This window comes from Micropterus dolomieu, linkage group LG13 (assembly GCF_021292245.1).
Source record: "Micropterus dolomieu isolate WLL.071019.BEF.003 ecotype Adirondacks linkage group LG13, ASM2129224v1, whole genome shotgun sequence".
NCBI lineage: Eukaryota > Metazoa > Chordata > Actinopteri > Centrarchiformes > Centrarchidae > Micropterus > Micropterus dolomieu.
Genome location: NC_060162.1, coordinates 4351916 through 4379592, shown reverse-complemented (window position 1 = coordinate 4379592; position 27677 = coordinate 4351916). Strand labels below are relative to the sequence as shown.

General features: G+C 40.5%; 1 protein-coding gene across 3 annotated transcripts; it reads right to left on the bottom strand.

The window, feature by feature from the left end:
• Nucleotides 1–411: 411 nt before the first annotated feature.
• Nucleotides 412–26327, bottom strand: LOC123981951 (M-phase phosphoprotein 9). 3 transcript variants are annotated; one of them, XM_046067230.1, is made up of 24 exons: nucleotides 26236–26327; nucleotides 24099–24370; nucleotides 23237–23384; nucleotides 21234–21323; nucleotides 20642–21144; nucleotides 19447–19606; nucleotides 19174–19246; nucleotides 17186–17289; nucleotides 16799–16903; nucleotides 16261–16730; nucleotides 14801–14950; nucleotides 14401–14488; nucleotides 13749–13964; nucleotides 12599–12646; nucleotides 12387–12451; nucleotides 9747–9848; nucleotides 9303–9536; nucleotides 9026–9219; nucleotides 6446–6712; nucleotides 4489–4609; nucleotides 3127–3212; nucleotides 2723–2922; nucleotides 2197–2265; nucleotides 412–1378 (listed from the first exon to the last, which is right to left on the bottom strand). In XM_046067230.1, exons 2-24 carry the CDS (start codon nucleotides 24332–24334, stop codon nucleotides 1277–1279), a joined length of 3831 nt encoding a protein of 1276 aa, XP_045923186.1. In that variant the 5' UTR covers nucleotides 24335–24370; nucleotides 26236–26327; the 3' UTR covers nucleotides 412–1276. The 3 variants fall into 3 exon arrangements, with proteins under 3 accessions (XP_045923186.1, XP_045923188.1, XP_045923187.1); XM_046067232.1 differs by having other exon boundaries at nucleotides 9050–9219; XM_046067231.1 differs by having other exon boundaries at nucleotides 19174–19243.
• Nucleotides 26328–27677: the final 1350 nt, after the last annotated feature.

Below are 27677 nucleotides of genomic sequence, written 5' to 3'. Positions count from 1 at the left end.
TAAAAACTATAACATTTCCCAATGGAAATGGAAATATGGTAAAGTAGAAGCAGAAAGTAACAAAACAAAAGTACAAGTACTTCACAATGACAGTACTTGAGTAAATGTACTGTGTGATTGTATGGCTGTACCTAATAAATTGATACATTTACAAAAAAAAATAGATCAAACTTTTTTCAGGACAAGGTGTTTTATGGGAATAGTGCACACTTTTAATCATATAGAAGAGTAAATATTTCATATTTAATTCAAAATACACCTTTCTTGTATTTATATACTGATGACTTTTATATTTATATTATTTACATTTTTGGAGTCATACTCATCTATATTTATGTGTCTGACATCACTGCACTGTGTTTTTACTATGAGAATGATAAACCAGTCATAATAAAGACATAAAACTTCTAGTTATCAAAAAAGCTGAATTTATTGTGCAATAACAATATTTTAGTTCCAGTGAAGTTCATGTTTAGGAAGGAAAACTGCATGACAAAAGGAAGCAGTGCAAGTAAATTCCATGCACAAGCATCGCTAAAGAAGAAACAAAACAACCGACCGAGGATTTGACAGCGAGATAAAATGTCTACTGAAGAAGTGTGCTGGTTTGGATTTTACAAGTGGTTCAAATCCGGAGGGTCCAGTCGTGTAGCAGATTTGAAATATAATGCAAATAAAAGTGACAAGTAGTAATGGAAAGTAAACGTAGACAAAAAGGCGATTTGATTCAAGTAAACAACATATTTCCTTCAAGTTCGACAATTTGGCCCAAAACAAATATTTAAAAACTATTTATAAAAAGAAAAAAAAAATGTAAAATGCACCAGAATGTACAAAAAATATCAAATAAATACATTTTCAGTCATGTCAAATGGAAAAATAAAAATAAAATGTCCATAAACACATGAACAAAGATGGCAGTGATATTTCCCAAGTGGATGAATGTATTTTTGTGTAATTCACACGGCTGATTTAAAAATCCACACCAGAATATGGCGAGTAAAACATATCATATTGATATTTCTGTGACTAAAAAAGTAAACGACTTTACAAATCTGTGTCTTACTAAAAATATACTCCAAAAATTGTAATATCTTTCAGACGTATAAAAAAGTATCCCCGAGTAATAAGTAACACGTATAAAAAAGATGCTGTGGAGTTGCTGTACAGATGGGCTTATGGCACGGGAAAAATACTGAAAGACAATCAGTGCAGTGTGTAAAACCAAGACGCCAAGTCGTAGCATCTACACTGTGATGTAAAAAGACAGACATTGCTATATGTTGGCGGAGGAGCGGAGGACGTGGAATCTCTTCAGAGTCATGCGGATGGATCCCAGCTCACGGTTCACTCTCTCCAGACGATTCTCTAAGGCCACCTGGGGAGGGACGCAGAGCAGGATATTAACTGGCAACAACATTCATTCACTGATTAATTAATTTAACAAACAAAAAATGTTAAACGTTCTCTTGTTCAAGCCCCTCAAATTTGAAGATCTGCTGCGTTAAGCGATCCACCATCCAGACTGAAAACATCTCATCAACTATTCAAAGGATTGTCCCTGGTGCTCAGAGGACAAATCTAAAGACTTTGGGGATCCCCTGACTTTTCCTTTGGCGCCACCATCAGGTCAAAACTAATGCCATCCCCAGCTGCCTTTACCCTGATTGACAGGTCGCTATGGTAGCCGTGCCCTAAAGCTTCCCCTGCTTTATCGTCTATTTTCCTCTAAATGGAGCCTTAATTTACTAATTGAACATCATGCTGTGTTGAAGAAGACTTGAAACTAGCGACTGAAACCACGAGCTCATTAGGAAAGTCTTTAGTGAGGTAATAAATCAGCTGAGAAGTAGCCTCATTTTCTCAGACTCCAAACAGTGGAGTCGCCCCCTGCTGGCAGGCTGGCTTCGCTTTACAGACCCGGAGGTTCCAGCTTTGTATTTCTAAGCAGCCAAATTTCATCACATTTTATCCAGGGTTGTTGCTACAGCTGTACTGTTAACCCAAAAACCCAAAGATATTTAATTTAATATGAACTAAAATAAAAGAAGAGCAGCACAAATTCACATGTGAGAAGCCAGAACACGTGACAGTTTGCCTGAAACAGTTTGCTTGAAAAATGATGCTTCAGCTCTAATTTAAAAACAAACACGGGAAAATGATATGAGCATACGTAATCGATATCTGGTGTCTTACCTCGTCTAACCTGGTCTGCAGACTCACTCTGCCGCCTGCTCCAGGCATCCGGCTCAGAGCTGCCTCAATCTGCACAACAACAAATAAAGGTTAATCATTTATTAACAAAAACAATTATATTGATGAAACAGCCGGCACATGACCGACTGAAACACTTTGACTGAACTCGTTAGATTAGTTGTGTGTGTGTGTGTGTGTGTGTGTGTGTGTGTGTGTGTGTGTGTGTCCCTACGTGACCAGGACAGAAGGAGGGGGAGGCGGGGGAATGTGGATATGAACTTCCTAAAAATAGAAGTAATTTAGGAGTGGTATAAAAGCAAATGAAGCCCGTGTTACATAAGAGGTCGGGTGGGGATTAGAGTTGTACTGTTCAGTGTGTCAGAGATACGAGGCTCTTTAAACTGTTCCACACAGAGCCCTTTCAGTACATCTCCTCTGCTGAGTTAATAAAAAACGTCCTGGCTGACAAGTGGAAATGACGCCGTGTGATGTGATGAGCTGCGAGCGTTCGTCCTTCAGCGCTCACCTGCAGTTTCTCCTGCGTCAGCTCGTCAAACAGTTTCTCGGCCTCAGCCAGCGAGTGGAGTCTGTCCAGGAGAAGAGGGGCCGAGTCCTCGTACGAGCCCTGCAGGTCAGATCCACCACAGGGCCCCTGCTCCTCCCAGCCCAGCTGGGAGTGACCCTCAGGTGGGTTCATGCTGCTGGAGGACTCTGGCTGCGGGAGGTCTGAGAGGAACACAGATTTCATAGGCCACTTTGTTAGGTGCACCTTTAGTTACACCTTTTTTTTCCACCACATACACAAGGGGGGCAAAATATTACATATTACAACATGGTTCAATTCTCCAGTGTGACACGTCCACCAGTGTGTCCCTGACCTGATTTGAGAACTTTAATTCTTTACTAGATTAAATTATTAAAATATATCACCATCTTCTGTGGATGAAAACTGGAGTCTCTTCCTGGGACTGCCGTTGTGGAATGAATGACGTCTCTGGTCAACTTGCTCATCAAACCTGCGGGGCAGCACACAATGTCTTTTGTTATTCATTTTATCCAGTGTCATGTAGAACGTCGGGTGCAAAGTTTGACTTTATATCCACTTTGTTTTGAAGTTCATTGGATTGAGATTTATATAAAAATCGTATTCAAGAAGCTGCACTGACTGTTGTTCAGCAAGAAGTAGCAAAATTAAGCTGCGTTTCCACCAAAGGAACTAGACCCTGGAACTAGAAACCTTTGGAGGAACTCACTGCGTTTCCTCCAAAAGGGACCAGGGTCTAAATTTGACCCCCCAAAAAGTCCCTGCTCGGGGGGTTGTACTTTCCAAAAGTACCGGTACTTTTGGGGGGTGGGGCTTGTCTTGCAGTGAATTTCTGAATGGGCGAGTAGAGGCTACTGGCTTTAAATCGGCTGTTTTTCTACTACTGCTCCACTCTTTTCCACGGTTACCAATAAATCACAATCAACAGTCAGCACACACACACGTCCCGCCGATATCCGCCTGAGATCGAACGTCGGCAATAAATGTATTGCTCTGAAATAGCAGCCAGCTGCAGCGGCGTGTTTAAAGTGAACAGGTGATGGAGTTACGCTAAATACTGGGTCCGAAGTTGTTGTTTGAAGTTTTCATCAGTCAGGAAGTTTTTACACAGAAGACCGAAGTCGGTCTCCAGTGGAACAGCTGATTACAGCAGGTAATAAAGCTCGTTAAACATCCGGTTCCTCAGACGCTCAGGCGACACAGACGTGGTGCCTCAGATGATCTGCAGCTCTTGTCGGCTGGAAATGTTGTAATAACGTTCCAAACTGTCTCAATTTTATTTCTGTACTGCTTTCTCTGTGCTGGAGTTATTTTAAGAACTTGATGTATTTATTCAGTTTGTTATTAAATGTGTAACAAACTTTATCGTGTGTCTCTTCATTATACTCCCACACAAAAAAGCTGCTTTAATGATGCCTGTGCATCGCTTTGTACGGCCTACAGCCTACGTCAGCTGGTTAATTTGCCTAATCTCCGCAGGTCTTTAGACCACGGTGGAAACGCACACAACAGTGGGCTGAAGGAAACTTTTAGTTCCTTGAAAAGAGATCTAAAAAGTCCCGGGCACTTTGGGTTGAATCGCGGCTTGAAGTTACGTGTTAGTTTTTGCCTCAGCCTAGAGAAGGTTTTGACACAGCCAAAATGTGATATTCTGTGATTTCGTAAAATACAAATGTACAGTTAGGTTGGAGGTTGGTCCAAAATGTCTTGGTGGTCTTGCTTCTGATGAGATGTTGTGTGTTGCTCACCTTTTGAGCAGGTGCTCCTCTCTTGGCATCGGGCGCCCAAAAGCAGTGGAGTAGTTCTCAGTAGGGCAGCGTTTAGGACTGGACTTCGCAGACATGGGCATGAGTAAAGTTTCTCTCTTTGCTGGATGGAAGAGAGCAACACACCACTAATTAAAACTTTAATACATCAATACATAATTAATTAAAACCTACGTTCTCCAGAGAGTTTTTAGTGAGCCGCAAAATTAGAAATAATCTTCAAGTTTGAATTCATTTGTTTTGTCTCTCTAAAATGTGTTTTCACAAAGACAAAAGAAGATCACAGACGGGTGACTGACAGCACTGTTTTGTCAAGTAAAAAAAAGAGGTATTTATATTCAAACCTCCTTAATAAGCCAACCTCAAGGCAAAGCACATATACTGGCGTCATATTCATTCACAGAGAAGTAGAGTTACGGTACATGAACACAGCATCCGGCTGCGTCACGGCTGCCGGAGTCGATTCGCTGTATTTGTGTCTACAAGGTTTGTGTCTGGTGCCTCTCACGCCATCTTTACACACAAATACATATATTATTTTAAAAATATATACAGGTATGTATAAAAATAACTTTGGCTGTGTTCGAAACGGGCTAAACGGCTGTCTCAGAAGGTGTCTAACAGGGCAGCGAGGCATCGAGTGCTGTTCGAAACGGCTCGAACGATCTCTTCAAACTGCCCCCGTAACGGCCTGTTTTGAAGGCAGCATCGATGCTGACTTGATGCTGACTATTACCCATAATGCAGCGCGGATGTGGCCGCCGTTAAATTTAAAAAACTGGTCAAGATGGCGGACACACAAGCCAAATTCGTACACAAATACACATTTTTAAACGTTTTTAGTCGTTTTTCTAGCTTCGATTTTGATCGTATTAGCCTGTGAATGTAACCAACCAAGTTTGTTCAGTATGACTTCTGAGGCGTCTGTTAGCCATTTGGCTTTTCAATAGCTGACAGCTAGAAGAGACGCAAGACGGCGTGCTGACGTCACACGTTGCCCTAAGTGCTGCCATAGAAGGCTTTTCAAAACCAATGTAAACAGAGCTGCCTTCACTTGAAAGTTATGCCTTCTGAGGCAGCTGTCTGTTACGGTAGAGAGGCTTTCCGTTTTGAACACAGCCTTTATCTACTGGCAACTGACTTTAAAATCGTTTTAAACCTCCGCTCTGCCCCCTCCTGCGTTTCTCATCACAAACACAGTTTCCATGGAGCCAATGTAGTTGATGTAATTTACATATTTCTCTGTTTCTGTTACACTGATCTGCAGTCATTATTACCAAGCTGCCGAGCTGCAGGTAAAATCATCAGACAAAATTAACAAAGATACAGTTTATGTGAGCAGCTATTTAAAATAGGTGATGACAGAGAAGGTTTAAAGCTACAAAAGGTTGTCATATTTGAGTACAGCCAAAAAGCACTGTTACCACATTTAAGTGAACTGCAAATCCAACGAAGGTTCAAGTCAAGGGCAACTGGACTTGGTTGAAGATACTGGAAGACGTTAGGACTACCGGAGGCCAAGACTGAACGACCATCGTTGGTATCTTTACCTGATGCCAATAAAGGTGAAGATACCAACGATGGTCGTTCAGTCCAGGAACACTAACGAACCAGCGGTAACGATGACCCGGGATAACGACCCCACTGAGGTTAAATAGCTGAGTTTCCCTGCCAGTCAGTCAGAACTGAAGAAGTCCTTTGGATGAGGGACGAAACGTCTTCCAGTATCTTCAACCAAGTCCAGTTGCGCTTGACTTTAACTGCAAATGTGTATTTATGCAAAATAACACTGAACTGTATTTTAAATGAGGCCGTTGAAGACCAGACGTTCTGGTTTCCAGCAAACAATGAAAACTGCGACACAGCCGTGACTGTGCCAGATGTGGTGTACATTAAGACTTGGTGGCGAGGTGTGCGTGAACAGCCTGGGAAGACATACTGGGTGTAGTTGTGGGCATGTTTCGATGTGCTGACGGAGGCAGTGAAGAGGATCTGTGGCCCTCTGGAGAAAGACTCCTCTGAGCTCTCAGCAGAGCGGCAGCTCTCTCTGCTCCACTGTGACTTTTCGCTCCTCCTCGCTCAGCTCTGGCCGCGACTCCTCCAGGTTTGACCGCCTCCCTGTCTGCCTGAAGCCCGACTCGCTCCTGAATCGCTTCTTTGTGTCTCCGCTCCACAAACCCGACTGTGGCCCTCTGACTGCCGACCCCTGCAGAGAGAAACCACAGACACAGTGAGGTCAAAAACATCATGCATCACATTCAGCATCAGGACCAAGATGTTGTGTGTGCTGTGTACCAAGACTCATTCAAAGCTGTCAGTAATTAGGGTGTTTGATTGGCCTTTTAATAACAAAACGATTTAGAGCTGATTAGTTGACAATTAACAATCGTGAGTATCGCTGCCTGGAGCTGATGTGCTGCTCTGGGACGTCTCGTCCTTTCATGTTAGCTTCATGTTAGCTTTGCAGCAGCAAGTAGCGACAGTTTGCTACACAAACATTGGTTCCATTACTTGCTGTGTTCATTCTACATCATGGTATTTTTATTGGTATTGAATTTCTTCAGAATCGCTTACCCCACCTTTATGACGCAGAGAAATATCATTCGTTACTGTTTTATTTACAAAAAAAGTTCTATGTTGGGATATGAGATTTTAGTCCTATCACACAGCCCTAATACCGTTATTTTGGATTTATGGATTTTCACCTTTTTGTTTCTGGATTACTTTGCTTTGTTTTGGACTGCTTCACCTGCAAACCTCTGTTTCCCGTTACTGCACCATGGCAGAATATTACAGTCAAACACATACGTAGGTGTGTGTACAGCAAAGAGTCAACTAAAATGGAATTAAAACAGTATTTACGAGTGAGAAATAAATAAAATATAAACAAAATAACAATACATTGAAATATAAACTATTAGCTCTCAAAAAAAGGTCAGAATCTCTACTTATGAATGACTTTAGCAATAAAAGTGCTGGAAATGACAGATCCCCGACATAATCACTAAATCGTAGTGTGGATCTACTGTTGAATGTGCACCAAATATTGCAATAAATTTATGAGGGTCTTTGTTTTTTTACAGATGTATGAGAGTGCTACAAATATTCCAAAAGTTGTTTGATGAGATGCCAGACCAGAACTTATGGCCCATTGAGAGATGCAAATAAATGAGGAGAGAATAACTCTTCTGATAATCAGCTGAGTTCAAGCATCTTAATTGTGAGAATCTGCTGTTTTTGACTGTAGTTAGATAAAAGAAGACATTTTAAGGCATCACTTTGAGCCTCAGGAAATTGGGATGTGAATTCTCCCTTTTCCGACATTTATATATATTCTGACATTCATTAATAATAATAAAGTAAAATGAGGATTAATTGATAATGAAAGTTATAATAGTATATAATCTTTACATCTCCATGCCCAGTGTATTATTGTTTTTAATCTGAGTGTTGTGTCCAGGGAGACAATAGGCATTTTTTATACTTTAAAAACATTTTAGTTTATAAGAGGTACCGTTCACCATTCTGTAAATAGCCAGTCTCTCTTTAAAGGTGCTGTTTCCTCGTTTATACTAAGGAACATCTCAGGCTTTGCTGTGATTTACCACTATGAGCACCTAGAATAGCGTCCTGATTGGGTGCACAATCACAATACTTTAAGACTGATTGCAGCCATTGTTCTCATTTTTTAACAGCACTCCTACTTCTTGGAACAACCCCCATGGCATGCAGACTGTTTCCTCTCCTGTATATTTATTTTTTTCAAAGTACTCATAACGGCATATAGTCATGCAAAAACTTCCGTTTAATTTGTCTCAAAATATTTTTATCTCAAATAGCAGGTTTTCCTGACCAAAACATACACTTAAAGGATAGTTTCACAATTTTCAAGTCTGTCTTAAAAGAACTCTGCGGGACATTCACTGACACTAAATGTCGCACTAGAGCACCAGTATCTCAGACCAAATCAAAAGGGCGCACCAGACTCCATTGAGAAAAACAGTAATTTTACCTCCCACATCATCGTAAAACACACATTATTCAAACCAGACAGAAACAAAATAATACTCATCAAAAGCATCTTTGTTAGTCTTTCCGATGTTCCAACAATGACCAACTCTGGTTTGGTGTGAATAAACCCTTAATTCACCGCGTTAGATGAGAAAAGAAACATGGAGCAGTTTCACATGGAGGGACTCACGTGCACTAACATGCACACGTAGCCAGACTACCTGTATAAACTAAGCACAGAAAGGCTGGGATAACAACACAGACAGAGCGAGTGTGACTTCTCTGCTCAGCATGCCATTACTCCAATATATGGGTGCTCGTATGAACACAGGACGCGGCCCAAAACCTCCATGCAAAGATTTTTTTTAATGAATATTAGTGTATTGTTAAGTGTTGTGTGACCTCATTATGTTCGAGTAAGAAGTATGAGGAAAGAAGGTGAGACACAAGATTTAAATTTGAGCATTAATCAGGATGGTAACGGCTGGTGAGCGAGAGTGAGTCATACTGTGGGTGGTGGAGCTGTTCTTACAGGGGGCCCGACTCTCTGTCGCTTTGGTCTCCTCTAGCTCTATCAGGGCCCTCATCATGGGCGTCAGGGCGCAGGATCCATCTCTACGACCGGCCTCCCGCTGGCCAACGCTCTGCTCCTGGTGTCTGGGCTGAGGCAGAGATTGTTCACACTCTGGGGGAGATGCACACCTGCAGAACAGGATCTCAGTAAATCTCTTAAAATCTGCACTAAGTTTGGTTGAGAAGATACCCACGATCGTTTAAAAACCTACCTCCAGCTCCCGCCAGCTGAACACATATCCACAGAGCTTCCAGTTCCTGATGACTGATCATTTAAGGGATAATGTGACTTCTTGTGGATACTTGATTGGTTAGTTTGATGGAATGGGGATTTTCTGCCACTGTTCTGCTGGTCAGATGGAGGACAAGGTGACTTCCTGCGGGTGACATCTGGCTCTGCTTTGCATTTACTGGGAGACAGCAGCAGGTCAGGATGGTGGAAAAGTCTGAGGACATGTAAAGAGGAAATTTAAGTTTAGGCATCCTTTGTCTGCCGTCATATTTAATCAGTCATATCTATTTGTCAATCGTTTTTAAAAGTCAGCAATTTCAGAAATATTTGAATTGAAAGAGCATCTTTGTAGACGGAGAACGAACTGTTTCCTGGCTGATTTGTGGAAAAACCATCATGAGACAGATTATCGGTAAGTGCTTACCCAGCCCCAGAAGGTTGTGTGTTACTGTGGGAAGTGTAACGTGTCCTGGCCTGGTTCTCATGCTCCAGCTGCTTCACCTGAGACTCCAGTTTGGAGATTACTCTGAGGGAGGACAGACAGAAACACACATGGTCACAAGATTTAAAGATACAAAGACACTTTCAGTTGTATTTTACTTTATAAAAGGGTAGGCACAAAGATAACCTAATTCAGCTTACTGTGGTTTAAGAAGCATAGATAAGATGCTGAAATTGGTCTGTTAGTCACACTGAGTACTTAAAGCTGGGCGAGGCAATTTACATCCTGACAACAATCAATAAATCAAATCATTTCATTCGGTCAGAACTGTTAAATAAACATTTATCATTTTGAGTTAGCAAGGTTCAATGTTTTATTAAATTTTCATCCAACTAAATTATATATTAATGGGCATTTGTGCAATTTTAAAAATAGCGCAGAAAAGTGTGAGGATTCCCCATTATGCAGGTCATAGTTATCTTCTTCAGTAGAAGAAGTTTTTTCTTTGTCCTTGTAAAGTGTAATACTTTTTCATTATAGGTTCAGTTTAGTCTGACAGAGAAGCGTTTAAAATAAAACATCTTATCACTTCTAGAAATACAATCTGGGCTCAAAGTATCCTGAAGGTATTTTTTCTTATTGTGCTCATAAGACAATTAGTCTCACTGAAAATCTTTCTCTCCACACACAGAAGTAATACGACCCAAAGCTGACCTTTATCTCAACACTTTGTCTCCTGTTAATTATATATTCTCTTTGCTGTCGTGATCCGGCTCTAAATTCCTGTTTTAGTTTGAAAGGCCTTAGTAACCATCTTCAATGTCTGTCACTTGTAGGTTTTTGCACTTACTGTGTGTGTGACTCCATTAGACCATGAAACTCCCAATGTTCTCACCAATTTTACTGCATTTTACACCCATTTCCATTTTACAGGTCTAACATCGACTCATGCCTGGAAGGATCCTCATGACACTCCGCCTTTCCTAATTCATCTTTTCTGGATTATGTCTTAGTTCTTTTGTTGTCCTAGCTCGATCTGTCTTTTTAATTTGTTCCTAGGATAGATTTGCTTGTACATTGTAGTAACTTCTTTCCTGGTTTCCTATTCTGTCTTTTTAGGAGTCCACTTACAGGTCTCTGGACCTCTCCATCTTCTCTTCCGCCTGGCTGCCATCCAGGTAATTTGTTTCAGTGCTTAAGTCCTCCTGTGACACACACATTGACGTTCTGCAAGCTGTAGTTTGCTATCTGTCCTTGAAATAGCTGAATCGACTCGACAGACTTCACCAATGTGGAGTCCATGCGCTGCCTCTATTGGTGCCAATTTGCAGGCAGAGCTGAAACTGCAAAGGAAAGTTGCTGCTTCGTATCAGCCAATGCTATTATCGATTTTCAACAACACGGAGACCATCATTAGGCTCCATCGATTAATCCGCTCCACTCGATCTCCCTACTGTCTACCACCCTCCACTGCAGCTCTTTTACAAAATTGCCAGCCAATGACGTGTGATGCCGTTTGACAGTGAAGGGCCTGAAGCTAATAAGCAGCTATAATGTCAGTATCTGATATGAGCTCTCTTTGCAAACTCAAAACGACAATATTAACTTTTTACATGCAACTCTTGAATTTCTATTTACTAATTTCTAATAACTATTCAATCTCTCAATGTTGAAAACGATTAGTTAGAAGAAGGTCGATACCAGTCTCACATCTATGTGGTAAACATCAAGCCAGAGCAAGGAAGGGGTTAGCTTAGCTTTGCATAAAGACAGGCTTGTGTCGTCTCCGTGAGATTGCCATGAAACCAGGGAAGACTCCAGGAAGTCACTGCTCCCAGCCAAGAAATTGTCCGGCACATAATCCCCCATAACACACCTCTTGTTTTTACACTTTGGTTTTTGTACAGATTAAACATACAAGATATAACGTGTTAATTATAGAGCTGCAGTGATTAGTCGATTGGTTGTGAACTACTAAATTAACTGGCAACTATTTTGAGAATTGAGTTATACTTTTTTTTAAAGAAAAAATGTCCAAATTCAATATTTTCTGGTTTCTTTCCACCTCTATGACAGTAAATTGAATATATTTGGGTTGTGGGTAAAAGAAGACGTTTGAGGACGTCACCTTAGGCTTTGGGAAACACGATCGGCATTTTTGACAATTTTCTGGACCTAACGACTGATCAATTAATCGAGAAAATAGTTGCAACCCAAGTTAATTAGTGAGAATCTGGGTGAAAGAATGGATTAGCACACGTAGGTAGCAGGGACTGTCTGAGCTACAGAGAACTGAAGAGGAACGAAACGTGTTTTGCGGTGAAAAAGTAGCAGCCTGCTCTGCCAGCTGCCTGCTCTCATTGGCAGGATGTAGATGTCGAGTCGGCCGACTCTTCCAGATATTTGGCATGTTAGATATCTGGCAGACGTCGGCGATGTGTCAGAAATGTATAGTTCACACAAATTTGACTCCTTTGATATTTACCAGAATAACACAAAATGAAAATTAGTTGGTAAGAACCTGAAATCATAAGCCGGAAAGAAAAAGAATTTATAAAATTCATACTATACCTAAACCTACTTGTTAGTGTTAGTGTGACAGTCTACAATCAATCCACTCACCTCCTCAGGTCTGATATCTGATCGTTGGCATCGACGAGCTTGTTCTCTGTTGACACCAGGTTGTTCTGCAGATACAAAATGAGGCTGAATGAAAACATGTCGTGAAGAAAACTGAATTTGTTTATCACTGTTAAAATGATCTAACATGTTTCAGTGATAATCAAATAATCCAGCTAAATGCAATATATCAATACCAGTCGGATATTTATTACCTTCATTCCCTCGTGCTCCTTCACCAGAGAGTCATATTCTCCGAGCAGCTGAGGAAACAAAACAAAGACCTCAATCAACGTTAGTGTTCACAGAGAGTTACGTGAAATGAAAAAGCGATGCACCGAACCAATTGATTTTTTCTCTCCTGATATGAAACCTAAACTCAGGACAGGACACCGATCCGATACCATTCTCAGGCTGTTCCTGTAACATCACCTTTTTACAAACAGGACTGCGCTGCATTCTCCTTTATCAAACTTTGAGAGCCATGTAATTAAATCAAATTACTTTGTCCAGTGTTTCAAAACAACGTCAGCACGAAAAGTGCAGATAATGTACTAAATGTAATGTGGATCAGTCACATCTGGCCTATGCCCGCTTTGCTTAATGAGGTTAATATCAGAGCCGATATTGATCCAACAGATCTGACTGGTGCATCCTTAAATGGAGGAACACTCCTCCCCAATTACAAAATAAATCCCCCAGATAAAGAAAAACATATATTTGTGGTCCCCTTAAGACATCAGCTAGACGGGTAGAGAAAATAATCAGAGATCAGGAAGCGACCACTCTTTAGAGCAGGGATCGCATTAACTGAATTTTCTCCTAAAAATTAAGATTAAGATTAAGACTAAAGGTAATTCACATGCAACACTGTCAGTAACCACATGTAGACCATGTGATTGCTAGGCTGTGGGTTGCTACAAAGCTTAGCTATCGCAAAATGTCACGGCAGCTGAGCATTAATTTTCTTTAGAAAGCCCAATAATTGTGATATGGTTGGTAAACAAGGTGAAAAATGAGGGATTGATGTGGTGGAGGGTGAAGGACAGGCAAGTAATACTGATGACGTTAATCAGCCAGTGGCCTCTAAAGTGTTGTTTTTGAAAATTAAATCGTATTAAATAATCTATATGTCTCATTATCATTTAAAAAAATGATTAAAATTACGTTTAATAATAGATTATGACGCGAAAGTCTAACGCAACTCTGCTGTAGAGTACATCATCATCACATTACTTGGGAAAATGATTTAGTATAAAAAAAAAACAAAATAATGATAGTAACAAGGTTCAAATTAAAAGGGAAACTTTAGAGGTTTTATCAATTATATACTCTCTACTCTCTAACAGCCCCAGTCAGACTCACATCCTGCAGCATCTTGTACTCTCGCTCCCTTCTGGCCTCCTTCTCGTCTGCCTCCTTGCAGACTTTCTGCACCGACTCCTCCAGCTGCCGTACGTGGTTCTTCAAACGTGCTGCCAGGGCGTCCTTCTCTTTGCCCGAGCGTTTGCTTTCATCCAGTCGCTGCTGCAAGGACTTCACAGTAGCACCCGCGACAGCATAGCGCTCCGGCCATTCTGCCTAACAATGGAAAGTCACATAATGCTTTAAAACTAATTTTAATATGCTAAATATATTAAAAAGTAATTTGAGGAAAGAGGCGTTGAACAAATAATAAAACATTTAAGAAACATTTCTGAAACAAAGCATACAGGAAGGTATGTAGCATGGGGTACGTTAACTGCAGGATTTGTTTTATGTGGCCACAGCGAGGCAACATCTACACTTTTTGAGCACTGTAAAGCCTGAAATCTAAAGTTAATTACTTTTAAGACCTTTATGGACTGAATTGAAGGCATTTATACCTTGTAAGGGACTGTTGACAATTACAAAATCATCACTAACTGACCGCGTGAAGTGGCTCACATCCTTGCAGGAAAAAAGTACTTACATAACAGAATACTTTGATCACTAGACTAATAATGTAAATTTGAGAAGGGATTTTTAAGAATGATACCAGTTTTTTCTCCAGCGAGCTGTTTGTTGCCTCTAGTTCTTGAATACGCCTGGTGGCCTCGGCCAGCGCTTTCTCCAGGTGCTTGCACCTGTGAATGAACAAAAATCACAACAGTACAAAGTTAGAAAACAAAACAGCATTGGACCCAAACTCAAATATTATATCATGCTGCAGAAAAATGTGAAGTCCTACAGGACTTTATTTGTGTATTTTCAACTCAAAACTTGAAGATAAATCATTTTGATCCTCAAAACTTAGTCAATCCCTTGTAGTTTTCTTAAATTTGCTCCTTCAATTTTAAACATAATTCAGCGTTCCCACACATTTTCCATTTCAGAATTCCATACTTTTCCAGACTACTTTTTTAAAAAATGTACAGGAAATACAAAGTTATGCACACCTTTTTGTGAGGGCCTGGTTGCTCTTCTCTAAATCCTGGGGCAGATCTTGGAGCTTCAGTTTGTCTCGCAGGATTTGGATCTCAGACTCATAAAATGCTTTCAGGTCAGCCACATGTCGAGAGTGCTTCTCTCTCAGGTTCTGCCTTAGTCTGAGGAGAAAAAAGAAAAGAAAGATGAATGAAAAGCTGGTGAGGTAACCTGCAACTGACATTACATACAAGACAGTAAATAAGATGCGAACTACAACTTTTAACTGAAAACAGTAGAGGAAGCAGTATGTCATTTCGACAACTAACTGGATTTTATTTATTCCAAGAGAAGCAACAGCATCACACAAATCCCTGGTTACCGACAGTTTAAGCCTGCAAATGATTTTTTGGAGGCTCACTGAAATATCATCATCTTTTAAGTAGATATGACAAACTTGTTGTTTATTCCCACATCCAGTAGTTACAGAGCAACATGATCCTTTATTTGTAGTCATGTTTGTGGCCACCTGATGTAATGTAAGTTCATTATTCACTTTATTTTAGCTCTGTTTTTGGTCTCCACAAACTCCTGACTCTGTAGCTGCTAAATGCTCCACTATGTTCACCGTCTAGTCTTTAACTGTGTCTGTCTGCTGTTTGCTGCTGAGGTCAGGTCGTGTTTAGTAGGTTTTTAACAGCTGTTTGCCGAAAACACGTCACTTTAAGAGCAATAAAGTCATGCAAGTAAAGTCAGTATATTCTTTTAAATCAAAACAAAAAATTCATGTTTTATTTTATGGTGTTCACTATTTTTTGTAAATGTTTTAATCACGATTTTGTCTCATTTTATGTTTTTAAGTTTTGGATTTTATTTCTTCCTTGTGTTGCTGTAAAGAAGTTTCTTTAAAAAGCTACAATGTGTAATTTCTGGCCATATGCTCCAAGGAAAAATGAGGCAGCATTTCACTTCCTCTTCCCCTTTAGCCGAGCTACTGTCTAAGCGATTCTGCTCCTCTGCTCTTCTCTAATCACATGTAGTGTTTATAATAACATCATGGATAAAGATTTTTATGTCTTCCTGAACTAGTGGGCATCGGATCATTTACGTCATATATACTATATATAGTTTAAAGTAGATTATCAGTATGTTTTCTTGTTAGAGTCGCTCGTGGTTGTACCTGCCCCCTCATGTTGACTGAGGTCAGACTGGAAGCTACAATGACTCACAATCGCATCTTGAGACACAAGTGGTATAACAAGACAGGACAGGCCGGGCTAGCTGGTTAGCATGCTAACTTAATTCAGTAGCTATGTCTGCAACACAATTCACAGAGATGTTCCTTCTTCACATGTTGATGATCGTGTAAGTAAATTTTTTTTAATGTTTTAGACTAAAATTCTGGCCAAATCTTACACACAGTACCTTAAACATACAGCAAGAGCATCCCCGTGTGAACTAAATCTGAACTGATGTATGTTCTCTCACTCACAGAGAAAGGACAACAGGATCCTCTAGCGATGAAGCTCTCTCCACGTGTGGACTGACTGCAGGCCGCAGAGTTGAACCAGAGGCTGAACACGGCTTCAGGGTGCTGGTGTGTGTGTGACTGCCTTCCTCCTCGCTGGCTAAGGGGGCACTGGCTCTGCGTTGCTGGCTGGCTGTGTGGGAGCAGGGCTGGGTCTTATCCTGGGAGGTAAACAGGACCGCCTGGGATGTGTTTCCCCACACTTTAGAAGGGGAAGGTCCGGCAGCTGAAACACTGGAGGTATCAGAGATACAGTCTGTATCTCCAGGGTTGGGACTGCAGTCCACCATGCTGTCAGGGGTTACAGGGGTCCCTACTCTGGGGTAGAGGTGGGGCTGCGTGGCAAACGAAGGGCTGCTGAAGTGAGAGGGCGAGGTGAAGCCAGAGGTACGATCTGACTGCCGCTGGTTAGCTGCTGGGTCCAAGGTCAACACCTAAAGCACAAAGTACAGGTTAGAGGTCAGCAAAGAACTTCACTGATCAATGAAGACATGTGACATACCTGTGGTGATGAAGGACTGGATGTAAGAGAGCCTTCCCAGTCTGAACGTTTACAGTCTGTTCTTTGCTTGTTCTGGTAGATCTCTCTGAGAGACAGCCGAGGCTCCTGAGAGACAACATTTAGGGGGAGAGTTAATGCAAAACGCCAGTCGATTCTGAATATTATCAGTTACTCTCCTCAAACAAAAGTGTACACGTGGGCAACAGGTATTTTATTCTATAACACGTCACAAACTAAATGTGGGAAGTGAATCAGGAATCGACAGCTGAATTCAAAAAATTCAAGCCTTGATAACATGTTAATCGGACATTCACACAATTGTTGGACTACTCATAACACACCCCTCAGTCAGATCAGTCGGTTAGTAGTTAATCAGATGTTACTCACAAGACTCATGGATGCCTCTTGCAGAAGGAGGTAAGCGCCACTGTCGTAGCTGTCCGGTAGGGGGTGATACAGTTCACTCTCATTCAGACGCCAGTAAGTGAGGCCTAAGACACAGAGAAGTATGTAGTGTAACGATTCATCGATTAAATCAATTACTAAAATGCATTGACACTAATTCTTTGCATCGAGGCTTTGTTTAATCCATGTAACTATATAGCACAGTGTTTCGCACAGACATTTATTACTGATGCACATCGCGCTTACGCTGTGTGAACACGACGTGATTATATTGCCGCTGTGTGCAAAGTGGTGGAAGAGAGAGAAAAAAGCGAGGGACAAAGAAGAAAGTGTCCAAAGTATGGGATTATTTCAAGATAAAAAAAAACAACAACTCTGTAATGTTACCGTCCGTCCACCATAAAACGAAAATTATGTCACCTCGGCAACAGCACGACAGAAAGCAGCCGGTGTTCTGCCAGCGGACCACAGACAAGGTAACAGTAACAGCAACTTTCGCAATTAACTGAAATCATGATTGAGTGCTGAGTTGAAGCCAAAGTAAGCTGCAGTCCTCAGCTGAAAATGTACACACGTGCGTTTGTTGTTCTCCTGGTTGGGCCGTGAGTTTTGGTTGCAACGTCACAGTCAGGAGTTACCTGGGTGTCAGGGAGTTGCACCTTACTATAATTTGTACAGCACTCGGGTGATGTTTGTGTTGGTAAAGCAGTTGTCTGGTTGTTGGTCTGTTGATGTTGCTGGTCTGATGTTTGCTGTATGACACACTACGAATTTCCAAAAGGACGAATAAATATCTATCATCTATCAACGTACACAGCTGATCCCGTTCCCACGGTGGGGGGAGCCGCCGCCGCCGCTGCCGCTGCCACTGCCAAGCAAAAGTACTTCTTAAACAATGCATCAATGAATCGATGAAATAATCTATAGAAGCTTCGAGTACTAAAATCATCAATAGTTGCAGCCAGTGTCATATGCATATGCAGTGTCATATAATTGTTTTTTTCTACTTGACATGATCATTTAGTTTATCCAATCATTTGTACAGTTGTTTAAAATCACACACTTCTTGGAAACTTCTGGCAGTGATGGCCACCCTAATATAGATAAATTAAGTCTGGTGATTCGTAACACCATTCGAAATTCGAAACCCCATTTTTCAATTGTTAAAACAAGTATAGTGTGTGTATCAAGGCCTGATATATGTCCTTCCTCTGAGCCTTGGAGCTCCATTGTTGTGAGCCTCACTGCTGCACTGACTGATATGTTCCTGCTGCCCCAAAAACTCACTAGAGCACCACCTGTGGATAAATCCACCCCTGATCCCCGATCCCCGGCTCCTCCAGTCTGCAAGTGTCCTTGGGCATCGGTGTGTGTGATTAGTTTCTTTCTGATGTGCAGTTGACACTTCGCATGGCAGCCACTGCCATCAGAGTGAATGGGTTGAATGTGACATGTAGTGTAAAGCGCTTTGAGTGGTCAGAAGACTTGAAAGCTGCTTTACAAATACAGACTTAAAGCTAGGGTAGACAACGTTGGAGAAACTAACTAGATAAAGCACCTTAGATCAAATTAAATTATATCCCAGGGTTATTACAGTCCTTCGACAGCCACAATTACAGAATTCTTTTCATTTCTGTGTCAGAGCATTTGATTTATTGATTACAACAAATATATTTCAAAATATAAAATCATTTTGGTCTCAGATGACACCCATTAAAGTTGGTTCACGAACTGTTAATAAAGCATAACTAAAAAAAGAAAATGTGATGTCATTAAATTTCCTAATAAAAAAAGGTGGCACAACAGTGTCATCTTACGGTGACTTGTGGTAACTGCAACAGGGCTTCACTCGTCATAAAAACTGTAAAATCCTGTATTATTTATTTTATCACAGTCGTATGGTTAGTGATTTCTTTACACTGGCCAAAGCCTTGCTGTTCTGTGTTTTGTCTGAGTCAGTGAATTGTTACCTGATGCCTCAGACATCAGGCTGTCACTCCTCCTCAGGGGAAAAGAGCTGGATGACGGCCCAGCCGGTCGCTGCTGAAACCCAATAGAGATGAGTGGATTAGACTCAGCAGAGGAAATGCAATTAGGGAAACCACAAAACAAATATACACCCAAAAAACAACCCCACTACAGATGCAGGGCAGAGATAAACATTAGGCAGCGTTTTTTATTATCCCTGCAAAATGTTATCTGTCCTAAAGGAGCAGATGTTACCACTTGGTGAGTGTTTGTACCTGGTCCTGGGAGTCAGAGCTCTCCAGGGGGATTTGCTTTTGGGATTCTTTACGTGGCTGGTCCAGGTACTCAGAGATTTGGGATGAAGCTTGTCCTGCTTTGCTCTTCTTGGGCCTGAGTTTCTGCCTCTGGGCCCAGGAGGTCAAAGGCTGGCTGGTGCTGCAAACAGAACAGCTCGGGGTAAGTAGAAATATCCTTTCTCAGACTAAATGTTGTCTAAATCTCTTCTGGGTTTCTGCAGGGCTCACTGCGTTAAAATTAAAGACTTTAAAGATATTTCTAATACGAAAAAAGAATTTGGTCATAAAGGCAAAGTAGGATGCATGAAATGATGATTGTACTTCCCAGCAGTGTCCAACAACAATTCATAATAATATCATTAAAGTGGCTATAATCAACATTTTCATGATAATAATGTATCAAATGACAATGTGAAAGGGGTTGTGCGGCTCCCCTCAGCTTTATGGAGCATTATTATACTGAGTTTCAGCTCGCTGTTTATCCGTTCGGTCTACAACTTTACTGTTTTGGTTTACTCTCAATTATTTTCAGCCGCAGCAGAAAGCTGTTTTCAAAGGAAAAACTGTAAAAAAAAAAAAAACACTGTCCACTACCTGTTCAGCAGCAAACAGCAGACATACACAGTAAGAGACTAGCTGTAGCTGGTGAACACTGTGGAGCATTTGGCAGCTAAAAACCCAGATATTTCCCTCAGGAGTTGGTGGAGACCAAAAACAAAGCTAAAAGAGAGAGAAAACTGGACTAACATTCATCAGGTGGCCACAAACATGATTCCAAATGAATGATAATGTTGCTCTGTAACTGCTGGATGAGTAAATAGACAATATATTGCTAACACGTCCAACATATAAACTTATTTTGGCTGTCCAAAAGTGGCCAAAAAAATCAGTTATTAGTAGTTATTATACGTTTAATACATCTTTAAACACAACCTGAACCTAAAACGGCAGAAGCTGGATGGATGAACAAATAAAAAAAAAACTAATTTATTTAATGTCCACGTTCACATTTTACATCCAAGGTCAGGTCAAGTTTAGAAAATATATTCAAGACCTGAAGAAGGATGCCTTTGAAGGAAACTGAAATCAATGCTTTTTAAAACTTTTCAAGACCTGCAGATCCCCTGTCATAGGGAGCTGTTGTTAGTGTGTCTGATAAACTACTCAGACGTACCCAGAGGTTCTCTGCTGGTAGACTGGTGGATAAGGTTCCTCCAATCCGAGAGTCATCTCATTGGAAAAGTCCTGCTGGCACCCAATCACAGTTGTTTCTGGATCTTCCTGGAGGTTAGAGGGCCAGTTTTGTTTCTCCCTCCCTTGATCCTCATCTTCCCCCGGAGACCCAACATGTTCCAGACCTGTCTCCCAAGCAGACAGAGTCCCGTACCCACTGCTCAGCACTGTGGTTGCCCGCTCCTCCCCCTGGTTGGCGGTCTCTGATCTCTGGAGCGGAGGCGAAGGAGAGCTAAAGGGGGTATGGACAGGGGCTGCCAGAAAGTCATTGTCACTGGTCACATTTCTGGAGACTGTGCTATCACTGGAGAGGAGAGGGAAAATATAGTCCTTTGTGTTTGTGGTAGTTTTGGTCATCGCAGTTGGAGAGAACTCTGTGTGTGGCTGGACGCTGGCCTGGCGGTTCTGGAGCTGAACCAGGGCCTTAATTTCATCCTGAATCAACTGGGGGAAAAATCACATCATTCTTTCACTGGATAAACAAATATTTCAACCCAGCTCCTGTGATAAGATATGACTAAATGCAGGCTGACCTGTATTTGGCACTGGTATTGTTCTTGCTGAGCGAGTATTTGCTCTTGGTATTGCTTCTCAACCAGCTGAAACAGATGCAACCATCGGCCCTGTTGCAGAAAAAAAGTGTCATGTACATACCATCATTACTCACAGCAAGATGCTAAAATACGGTAACACCGCTGGGGCAGAGCCAGGGTCATTTTCATCACTGTCAATATACACTGACAATCTCTATTTGCCTTTGACCTGGCTTTTCATCATTATACTGCAGAGGCAAAGTGGAAATATAACGTCTGGTGATCCTAAACTAAAGTACGACCTACCACCTACAGGCCAAAAGAGGGCTGCTCACCTCATGAGTCATCATGTTCACATAAACACAAGAAACCTGGTTACTCAGAGAAATCAGGTACTATAGTAACCTGACTAAGTATTTGGATTTCTCCCGTATCAGACACAAATTATTATTCAAAAGCAGAGTTTTTTGTGTGTTACTAAATGTCTGGAGGGGATATTTTATAATACGCTGCTTCATGACTGTGTGTGTGTGTGTGTGTGTGTGGGTGGAGAGGTGACAGCGTGTGAGAGGACAGGATCAGCGTTATTGCCAAGTAGGTTGACACATACAAGGAATTTGCTTTGGTGACTTGGTGCATAACAATAAGAATAAAATATTATATTAAATATTATATTTAATATAAATATTAAAATATTAAATTGACACGGTATAAAAATAAATATATAAAACAATAATAAAGTGAATAGTGAGTGAATAAACTTTAGTTTTTAGTCAGAAGTTCAGAGGCGTTAATAGATTTAGATTATTTAGACAAATCTCACATGTAAAAAGTCAATTAGAAACGCTGTTAACACTAATTTGTACCTTCTCCACTACAACAAGTGTTCACATGATGGGAAGATCATCATCCGCACCTTTTATCCAAGAGGGTCCGCATGGACGGTGCATGCAGATGTATTCAAACATGCTGAATCACGTGCGTGGCCTGTATCCTCACTATTTTGCATTTACATAGTAAAGAATTCCCCTTTTCTCCAGGAGAAATCTAGCTGGAAATTCAGGTTCTGTACATTTACTTAAGTGCATGTAAACACACTTAGTGAGTGAATGAGCAGTGTATGTGACAATGAGGTGATCATATCTATCTACCTCATGTACATAAAAATACCTGCACAAAAATATTTAGTCCAGCATCCTTTGCACTTTACTCCATTGCACATTTTTCTTACTGTCTACAAATTATTTTTGTATATGTTTATATGTATGTTTATCTGTACATAGTACTTTCTGTCTATTTTGTTGAGCATGTTGTCCTGGTTATTTACTGTATGCTTGTACTGTGTATGTACATTAAGAGCAATGTCAAATGTCAAATTCCTTGTATCTGCATAGATACCTAATTAAATGCTAATTAAAGTGATTCTGATTTAGCTTCTTTTTTTTTTTTATCTACTTCTTTAACTGAATTTGCCTGCATATTGCTTGTGTGCAGATATTCATGTGTGTCTTTGTGAAGGGAAGCAACTGTGCACCACTGTGATTTAGATTCAAATTCCTATCAGAGAGAGACAAGTGATAAACAGAGGAACAATAATTCTAAAGAAGTATATGAACATTTTACTGATCAGATAAAATTGTGTTTGTTCACCCGGTGTGTAAAGCAAAAGGCCTCCAGCCTGATGAACTATCCAGTTAAGTGTTTTTGTGTTGCAGAACATCACAGATGTCTTTTTCCTGCAAATCACATCCTGTGTCTGAAAAGATCAGCTGCAGTGAGTGTGGTGTGTTCGGGTCTGTGTATGTGTGTGTCCATGTGTATGTGTTTGTGTGTCTCTCTGTCTTACTGTCAGGTGTGATCCGCACAAAAAATAAAAGTGACAGCTCAGAAATGAGGCTGCCAGCTGCCAAATGCAGCGCACAAGAACAACTGCCACAGCAGCTAACCCCAACTGCGCATCGTACAATAACAACTGCCTTTCACGCTCAGTGATGTTTCCCCACCTCACAATCCTTCCAGATCTCAGGGTCTGTCTCTCCACTGCTCTGGATCTCCTGCACCAAAGCCCTAAGGGTCTCAAGGGAACTTGGGTTGATGAATGGAAGGCTCTTCCCTTGTTCAAATGCTTCATCTGTGCTCAGACACAGACTCCTGTAATAAAATCATATAATATCAAATTACTTGCTGTACAAGATATTGATAATATACATTGTTCTCCGGCCACGATTTAATATTACTTCAGGACATAGCTGCACAGAATGAACCAATGTACCCGTAGTAATAATAATTTGTAATGACCTTTTAAGCAGAAAAACCTAACCAGGGACAGGGGTCGCAAATTTGGCTTTGGCAACAAATCCTACCCATGCAACTCATCGGTATCATGTTTTTTTGCGCTGTCCATGACAAACAAATAAAAAATAACTAAATCTTGATGCCACAAAATGATATCAACAATGATCAAATTAAGGTATAATGGCAGAGAAAAGATGTTTGTCTATTAAAACTCCTGCATGTGCTAAAGATTGATGAGCAGTGACATTCTTGTGGCATCTCTCAGCCTAACTTTAATATTTAAATACACCTAGACAAGACTCGACACTCTACAGCATAATGCATTTCCCAAGATTCTTCAGATTTGAAATGAACACTTAAATCAACACATACATTTGAATACATTTTATGTAAAGTAAAGTGTAGAGAAAATCAGAAATCTACAACAACAACCTTTCACAGGAACATTTTTACAATTTATTTTAACACCAATTATCGGTGGGAAAACTTTTCAACTCCCTAAGAGAAGATGGCTTCACTGCCCACTGTGTTTTTATTTTCCATATACAGTATATTTTACAGTTGCTGCACCTGATCTTGTTACATGCTGGTGTGATGTCCATGGGCCGGCTCTCCACAGTGCCTCCTGTTGTTTGGGAGGTTGTGTGTCTGCCCTCTGAGACAGCCAGCCCCGAGGCTGACGTCCCCTCAGAGGACACCAAAGAGGTCTCACTCTCCTTACCCCCATCCCCGTCAGCACTGACATGGCAATGGCTCAAAGCCCCCGAGCTGGACACATCCTCAGATATACTGTCATCTGTGGACATGATTATGGGCCCGTGTAGAGGGGGTCAGTCTGACAGCTAGAAACCAAGAGAGAGGAAAACAAGAGGCTGTAAGACACAGAAATAAGGTTTGAAGACAGTTAGAAGTACTGGTGGACCGATACGGCTTGTTCAATGGCTGATGCCGATATTTAGAGAGCAGGACAGCTGATGGCCGATATATAATGCAGATATCAAAACAAAGAAAAGTCATGTATAACTCCATTATTCCATGCAAAGTACAATCTAAAATACATGTTATCTCAGCCTGAAATGTGTTCTTTTAGATGGAATTTTTATAACAATATAATAGCTGCTTGATATGGTAAAAGCTCTATAGTACATCATTATAATGTTGTTTTTCACACAGTTGACCTTCATTGCAGGTTCTGGGATTTGGATATTGCACTTATATACCATATCAATAATATTTCAATTAATTGTGCAACCCTACTGTATAACAATATATATTTAAAGCTTGCCAGTAATGGTTTAAGATTAAATCTGATATCAATTATGACAATATATATCGGCCGTGTGAGTGTAGGTATGGCTGATGCAGATTATCTCAAAATGCCAGATATCGGCCGATTAATCTGTCTGTCAAAAGTTGTAAGTGTTAATCAACTACCACAACAATAGAAAAAAAACAGGATCCAGCTACTATTACACAGTAGAGCTGCAACAATTAATCGATTAGTTGTTAACTATTAAATTAATCTGCAACTATTTTCATAATGAATTAATCGATTCGAGTCATTTTACAAAGAAAAATGATCTGATTCTAGCTTCTTAATGTAAATATTTTCTGGTTTCTTTCCTCCTCTATGACAGAAAACTCAATATCTTTGTGTTGTGGACAAAGCAAGACATTTGAGGACATCATCCTGGCCTTTGGGAAACACCGAACAACATTTTTCAGATATTTTATAGACCAAACAACTAATAATAAAGAGAAAATAATAAACACAGTTGGCACAATTAGCACCAGGCACAAGCTAAATGTTGGTAAAATATGCAAGTGGCTGGTAGATCTCCTTCATCCACCAGCCAAAAAGCCAGTGTTTCCCAAAGCCAAGGATGGTTTCCTCATTTGTCTTGTTTTGTCCACAAGCAAAATATATTCAGTTTATTGTCATAGAGGAGTGAAGAAACCAGAAAATATTCCCATTCAAGAAGCTGGAATCTGAGAAATGTTTTCTCTTAAATTATTCAAACCGATTAATCCATTATCAAAATAGTTGCCAATTAATTTAATAGATGACAACTAATCGTTGTAGCTGCAGTTGCACGGCTATTAGGGACAATATATATATATATATATATATTTCTGACCTTAAATGTGGTTTAAACATTACAGAGTTAACAAAACATAAACGCAAACGTCCAAGCTAATGTGTAAATGTTAGGCATTAGCATCCCCATCTCTGTCTCCGACCCTTGTCTGTCTGGTCCTGCCCTGTGTCTCCTGTGTGTGTCTGAACTGGCCAAGTCTGACTGAAAAGCTAATTAGCTTTGACACCTAGCAAACAACAGATAGCCACACAGCGGTTTGGACATTTAAACAGTCCCTGCCACATTAGCTGCTTTAGCTACGATGTCAGCCAGCCCCACAGATGCTCCTTCAGCCGGGGCAGACCGTTAAAGCCCCGCCTGTCAAACTCCGTGGGATCCTGGATCAGTTAGTTAAGTTATCCAGCTGCCCTGATAGTGAAACTACCACTGACAAGCCACTGACTTGGTTAGCTAGCTAGCTAAGTTTGGCTAAGTTGGTTTATTACAGGTTTGTAAGCACCGCGTATGCAAGCTGGGCAGCGCGGGGGAAATTATAAAACACATCAACCGAACGGCAAACACAAGACAGAGTGGCGCAGATAAAATATATAAAATAATGTTTAACCTACCCGTTGACTTGTATCATCGTTTCATCCATATTTCTCTGTTAGTAGACAAGTTGGCTAGCTGGTTGCTGGTTGGCTACTGCACTGCAGTGATCTCTGGCCGCTGTAACCGTCACAGCACTGCGCCGCCATTGGTCAAAATGTAATCAAAAATACAGAGCTGTGATTGGTCGTCACTCTCAGTCTGTGATTCTATTGGCTGTTCTGGGGGAAAGAGGCGTACACATCTGTTTGGGACACAAAGCTGACAGAGAAGAAATCTAGAAGCAAGTTTCTCTTATCTGTTTTTCACACCTGTGTTTATATATTTTTATTTACTTAATTATTTATTTATTTATTTATTTAAAAGGGATAGTGCAAATTTACATGAGGAGTAATAAATGAGACTAATTTTCATGTGCAGTCACTGGCAGGTTGATAACAGCATAACAGAAAATGTTAAAACATACACAGGCTCATAAGCACAACAGAGAACACAGGAGCATAGGTCATGAACAAAAGCACGAATCACATAAAAACAGAGCACACAAACACAGAGAAAATCACACCAGCACAAATGTGATGACCCATAAAAGACATCAGCAAACAATTTGTAAAATTTGTTGGTTTGGAAAAGGAGCTGAGAGAAGAAATGTTTATTAATAGCATTTATTTTTCAATTTAATCTGCTGTTCATCTTTCCAAACTAGGGCTGTCTTGCTCAAGGACACATTGGTGGACCATTTTGTGTTATATTCATATATCATACATACAGTATTGTCACTGACAATTCTACACTCTACTGTACAACTTTTAGAAATTAGAAGTAGAAAAAGAAGTGTATATTATATTTTAATAATATAATATTTTCTTTTAGATCATTTGGACCTTTTAATTAAACTTGTTTATCACCTACCTACTTAGATTTTTTGTGATTTATGTGAAGTAGCTGCTGTACTACTGCAAATTCCCTTTGTTAGATTTTTTACATTACATTTGATTTATTTAGCTGTCGCTTTTACCCAAAGCGACTTACAATTACTATATATTTCAGAGGTCGCACACCTCTGGAGCAACCAGGGGTTAAGTGTTTTGCTATAACAGAGAGCAACATGCACTGCTCTTTAGTTATACAGGGACACATTGGTGGATGTGTCACAGTGGGTTGAACCCGGGTCTCTTACACGTGTGTCTTATCCCTTGTGCCATCACCACCCTTTGTGACCAATAAAGTACTCTATCGAGCTTCATCTATTGAAATTCATGGCCAGAAGAACTTGTTTGGGGCCCCGGAGCAAAGATTTGAAGTTGGGCCTTCTGGATCCCTCCACTCACCAACCTCCCGCCCTCTGTGCACTATTTTGTACTGTATATCCTGTCATCTCAATGTTACTATATGTAGAGTGCACGAAACTACAGCTAAAAAGATTTCAACTACTTCTGTTTAAGTATTATTTAAGCATAAA

Excerpts from the sequence above, each read along its gene's own strand:
- LOC123981951 (XM_046067230.1), bottom strand. The coding sequence starts at position 24,334 with ATGTCCACAGATGACAGTATATCTGAGGATGTGTCCAGCTCGGGGGCT. Across the intron at positions 3,213-4,488 it reads GAGGAGCACCTGCTCAAAAG|GTTTGATGAGCAAGTTGACC; the intron begins GTGAGCAACACA and ends GCTGCCCCGCAG. Across the intron at positions 2,923-3,126 it reads GTTTTCATCCACAGAAGATG|ACCTCCCGCAGCCAGAGTCC; the intron begins GTGATATATTTT and ends TGTTCCTCTCAG.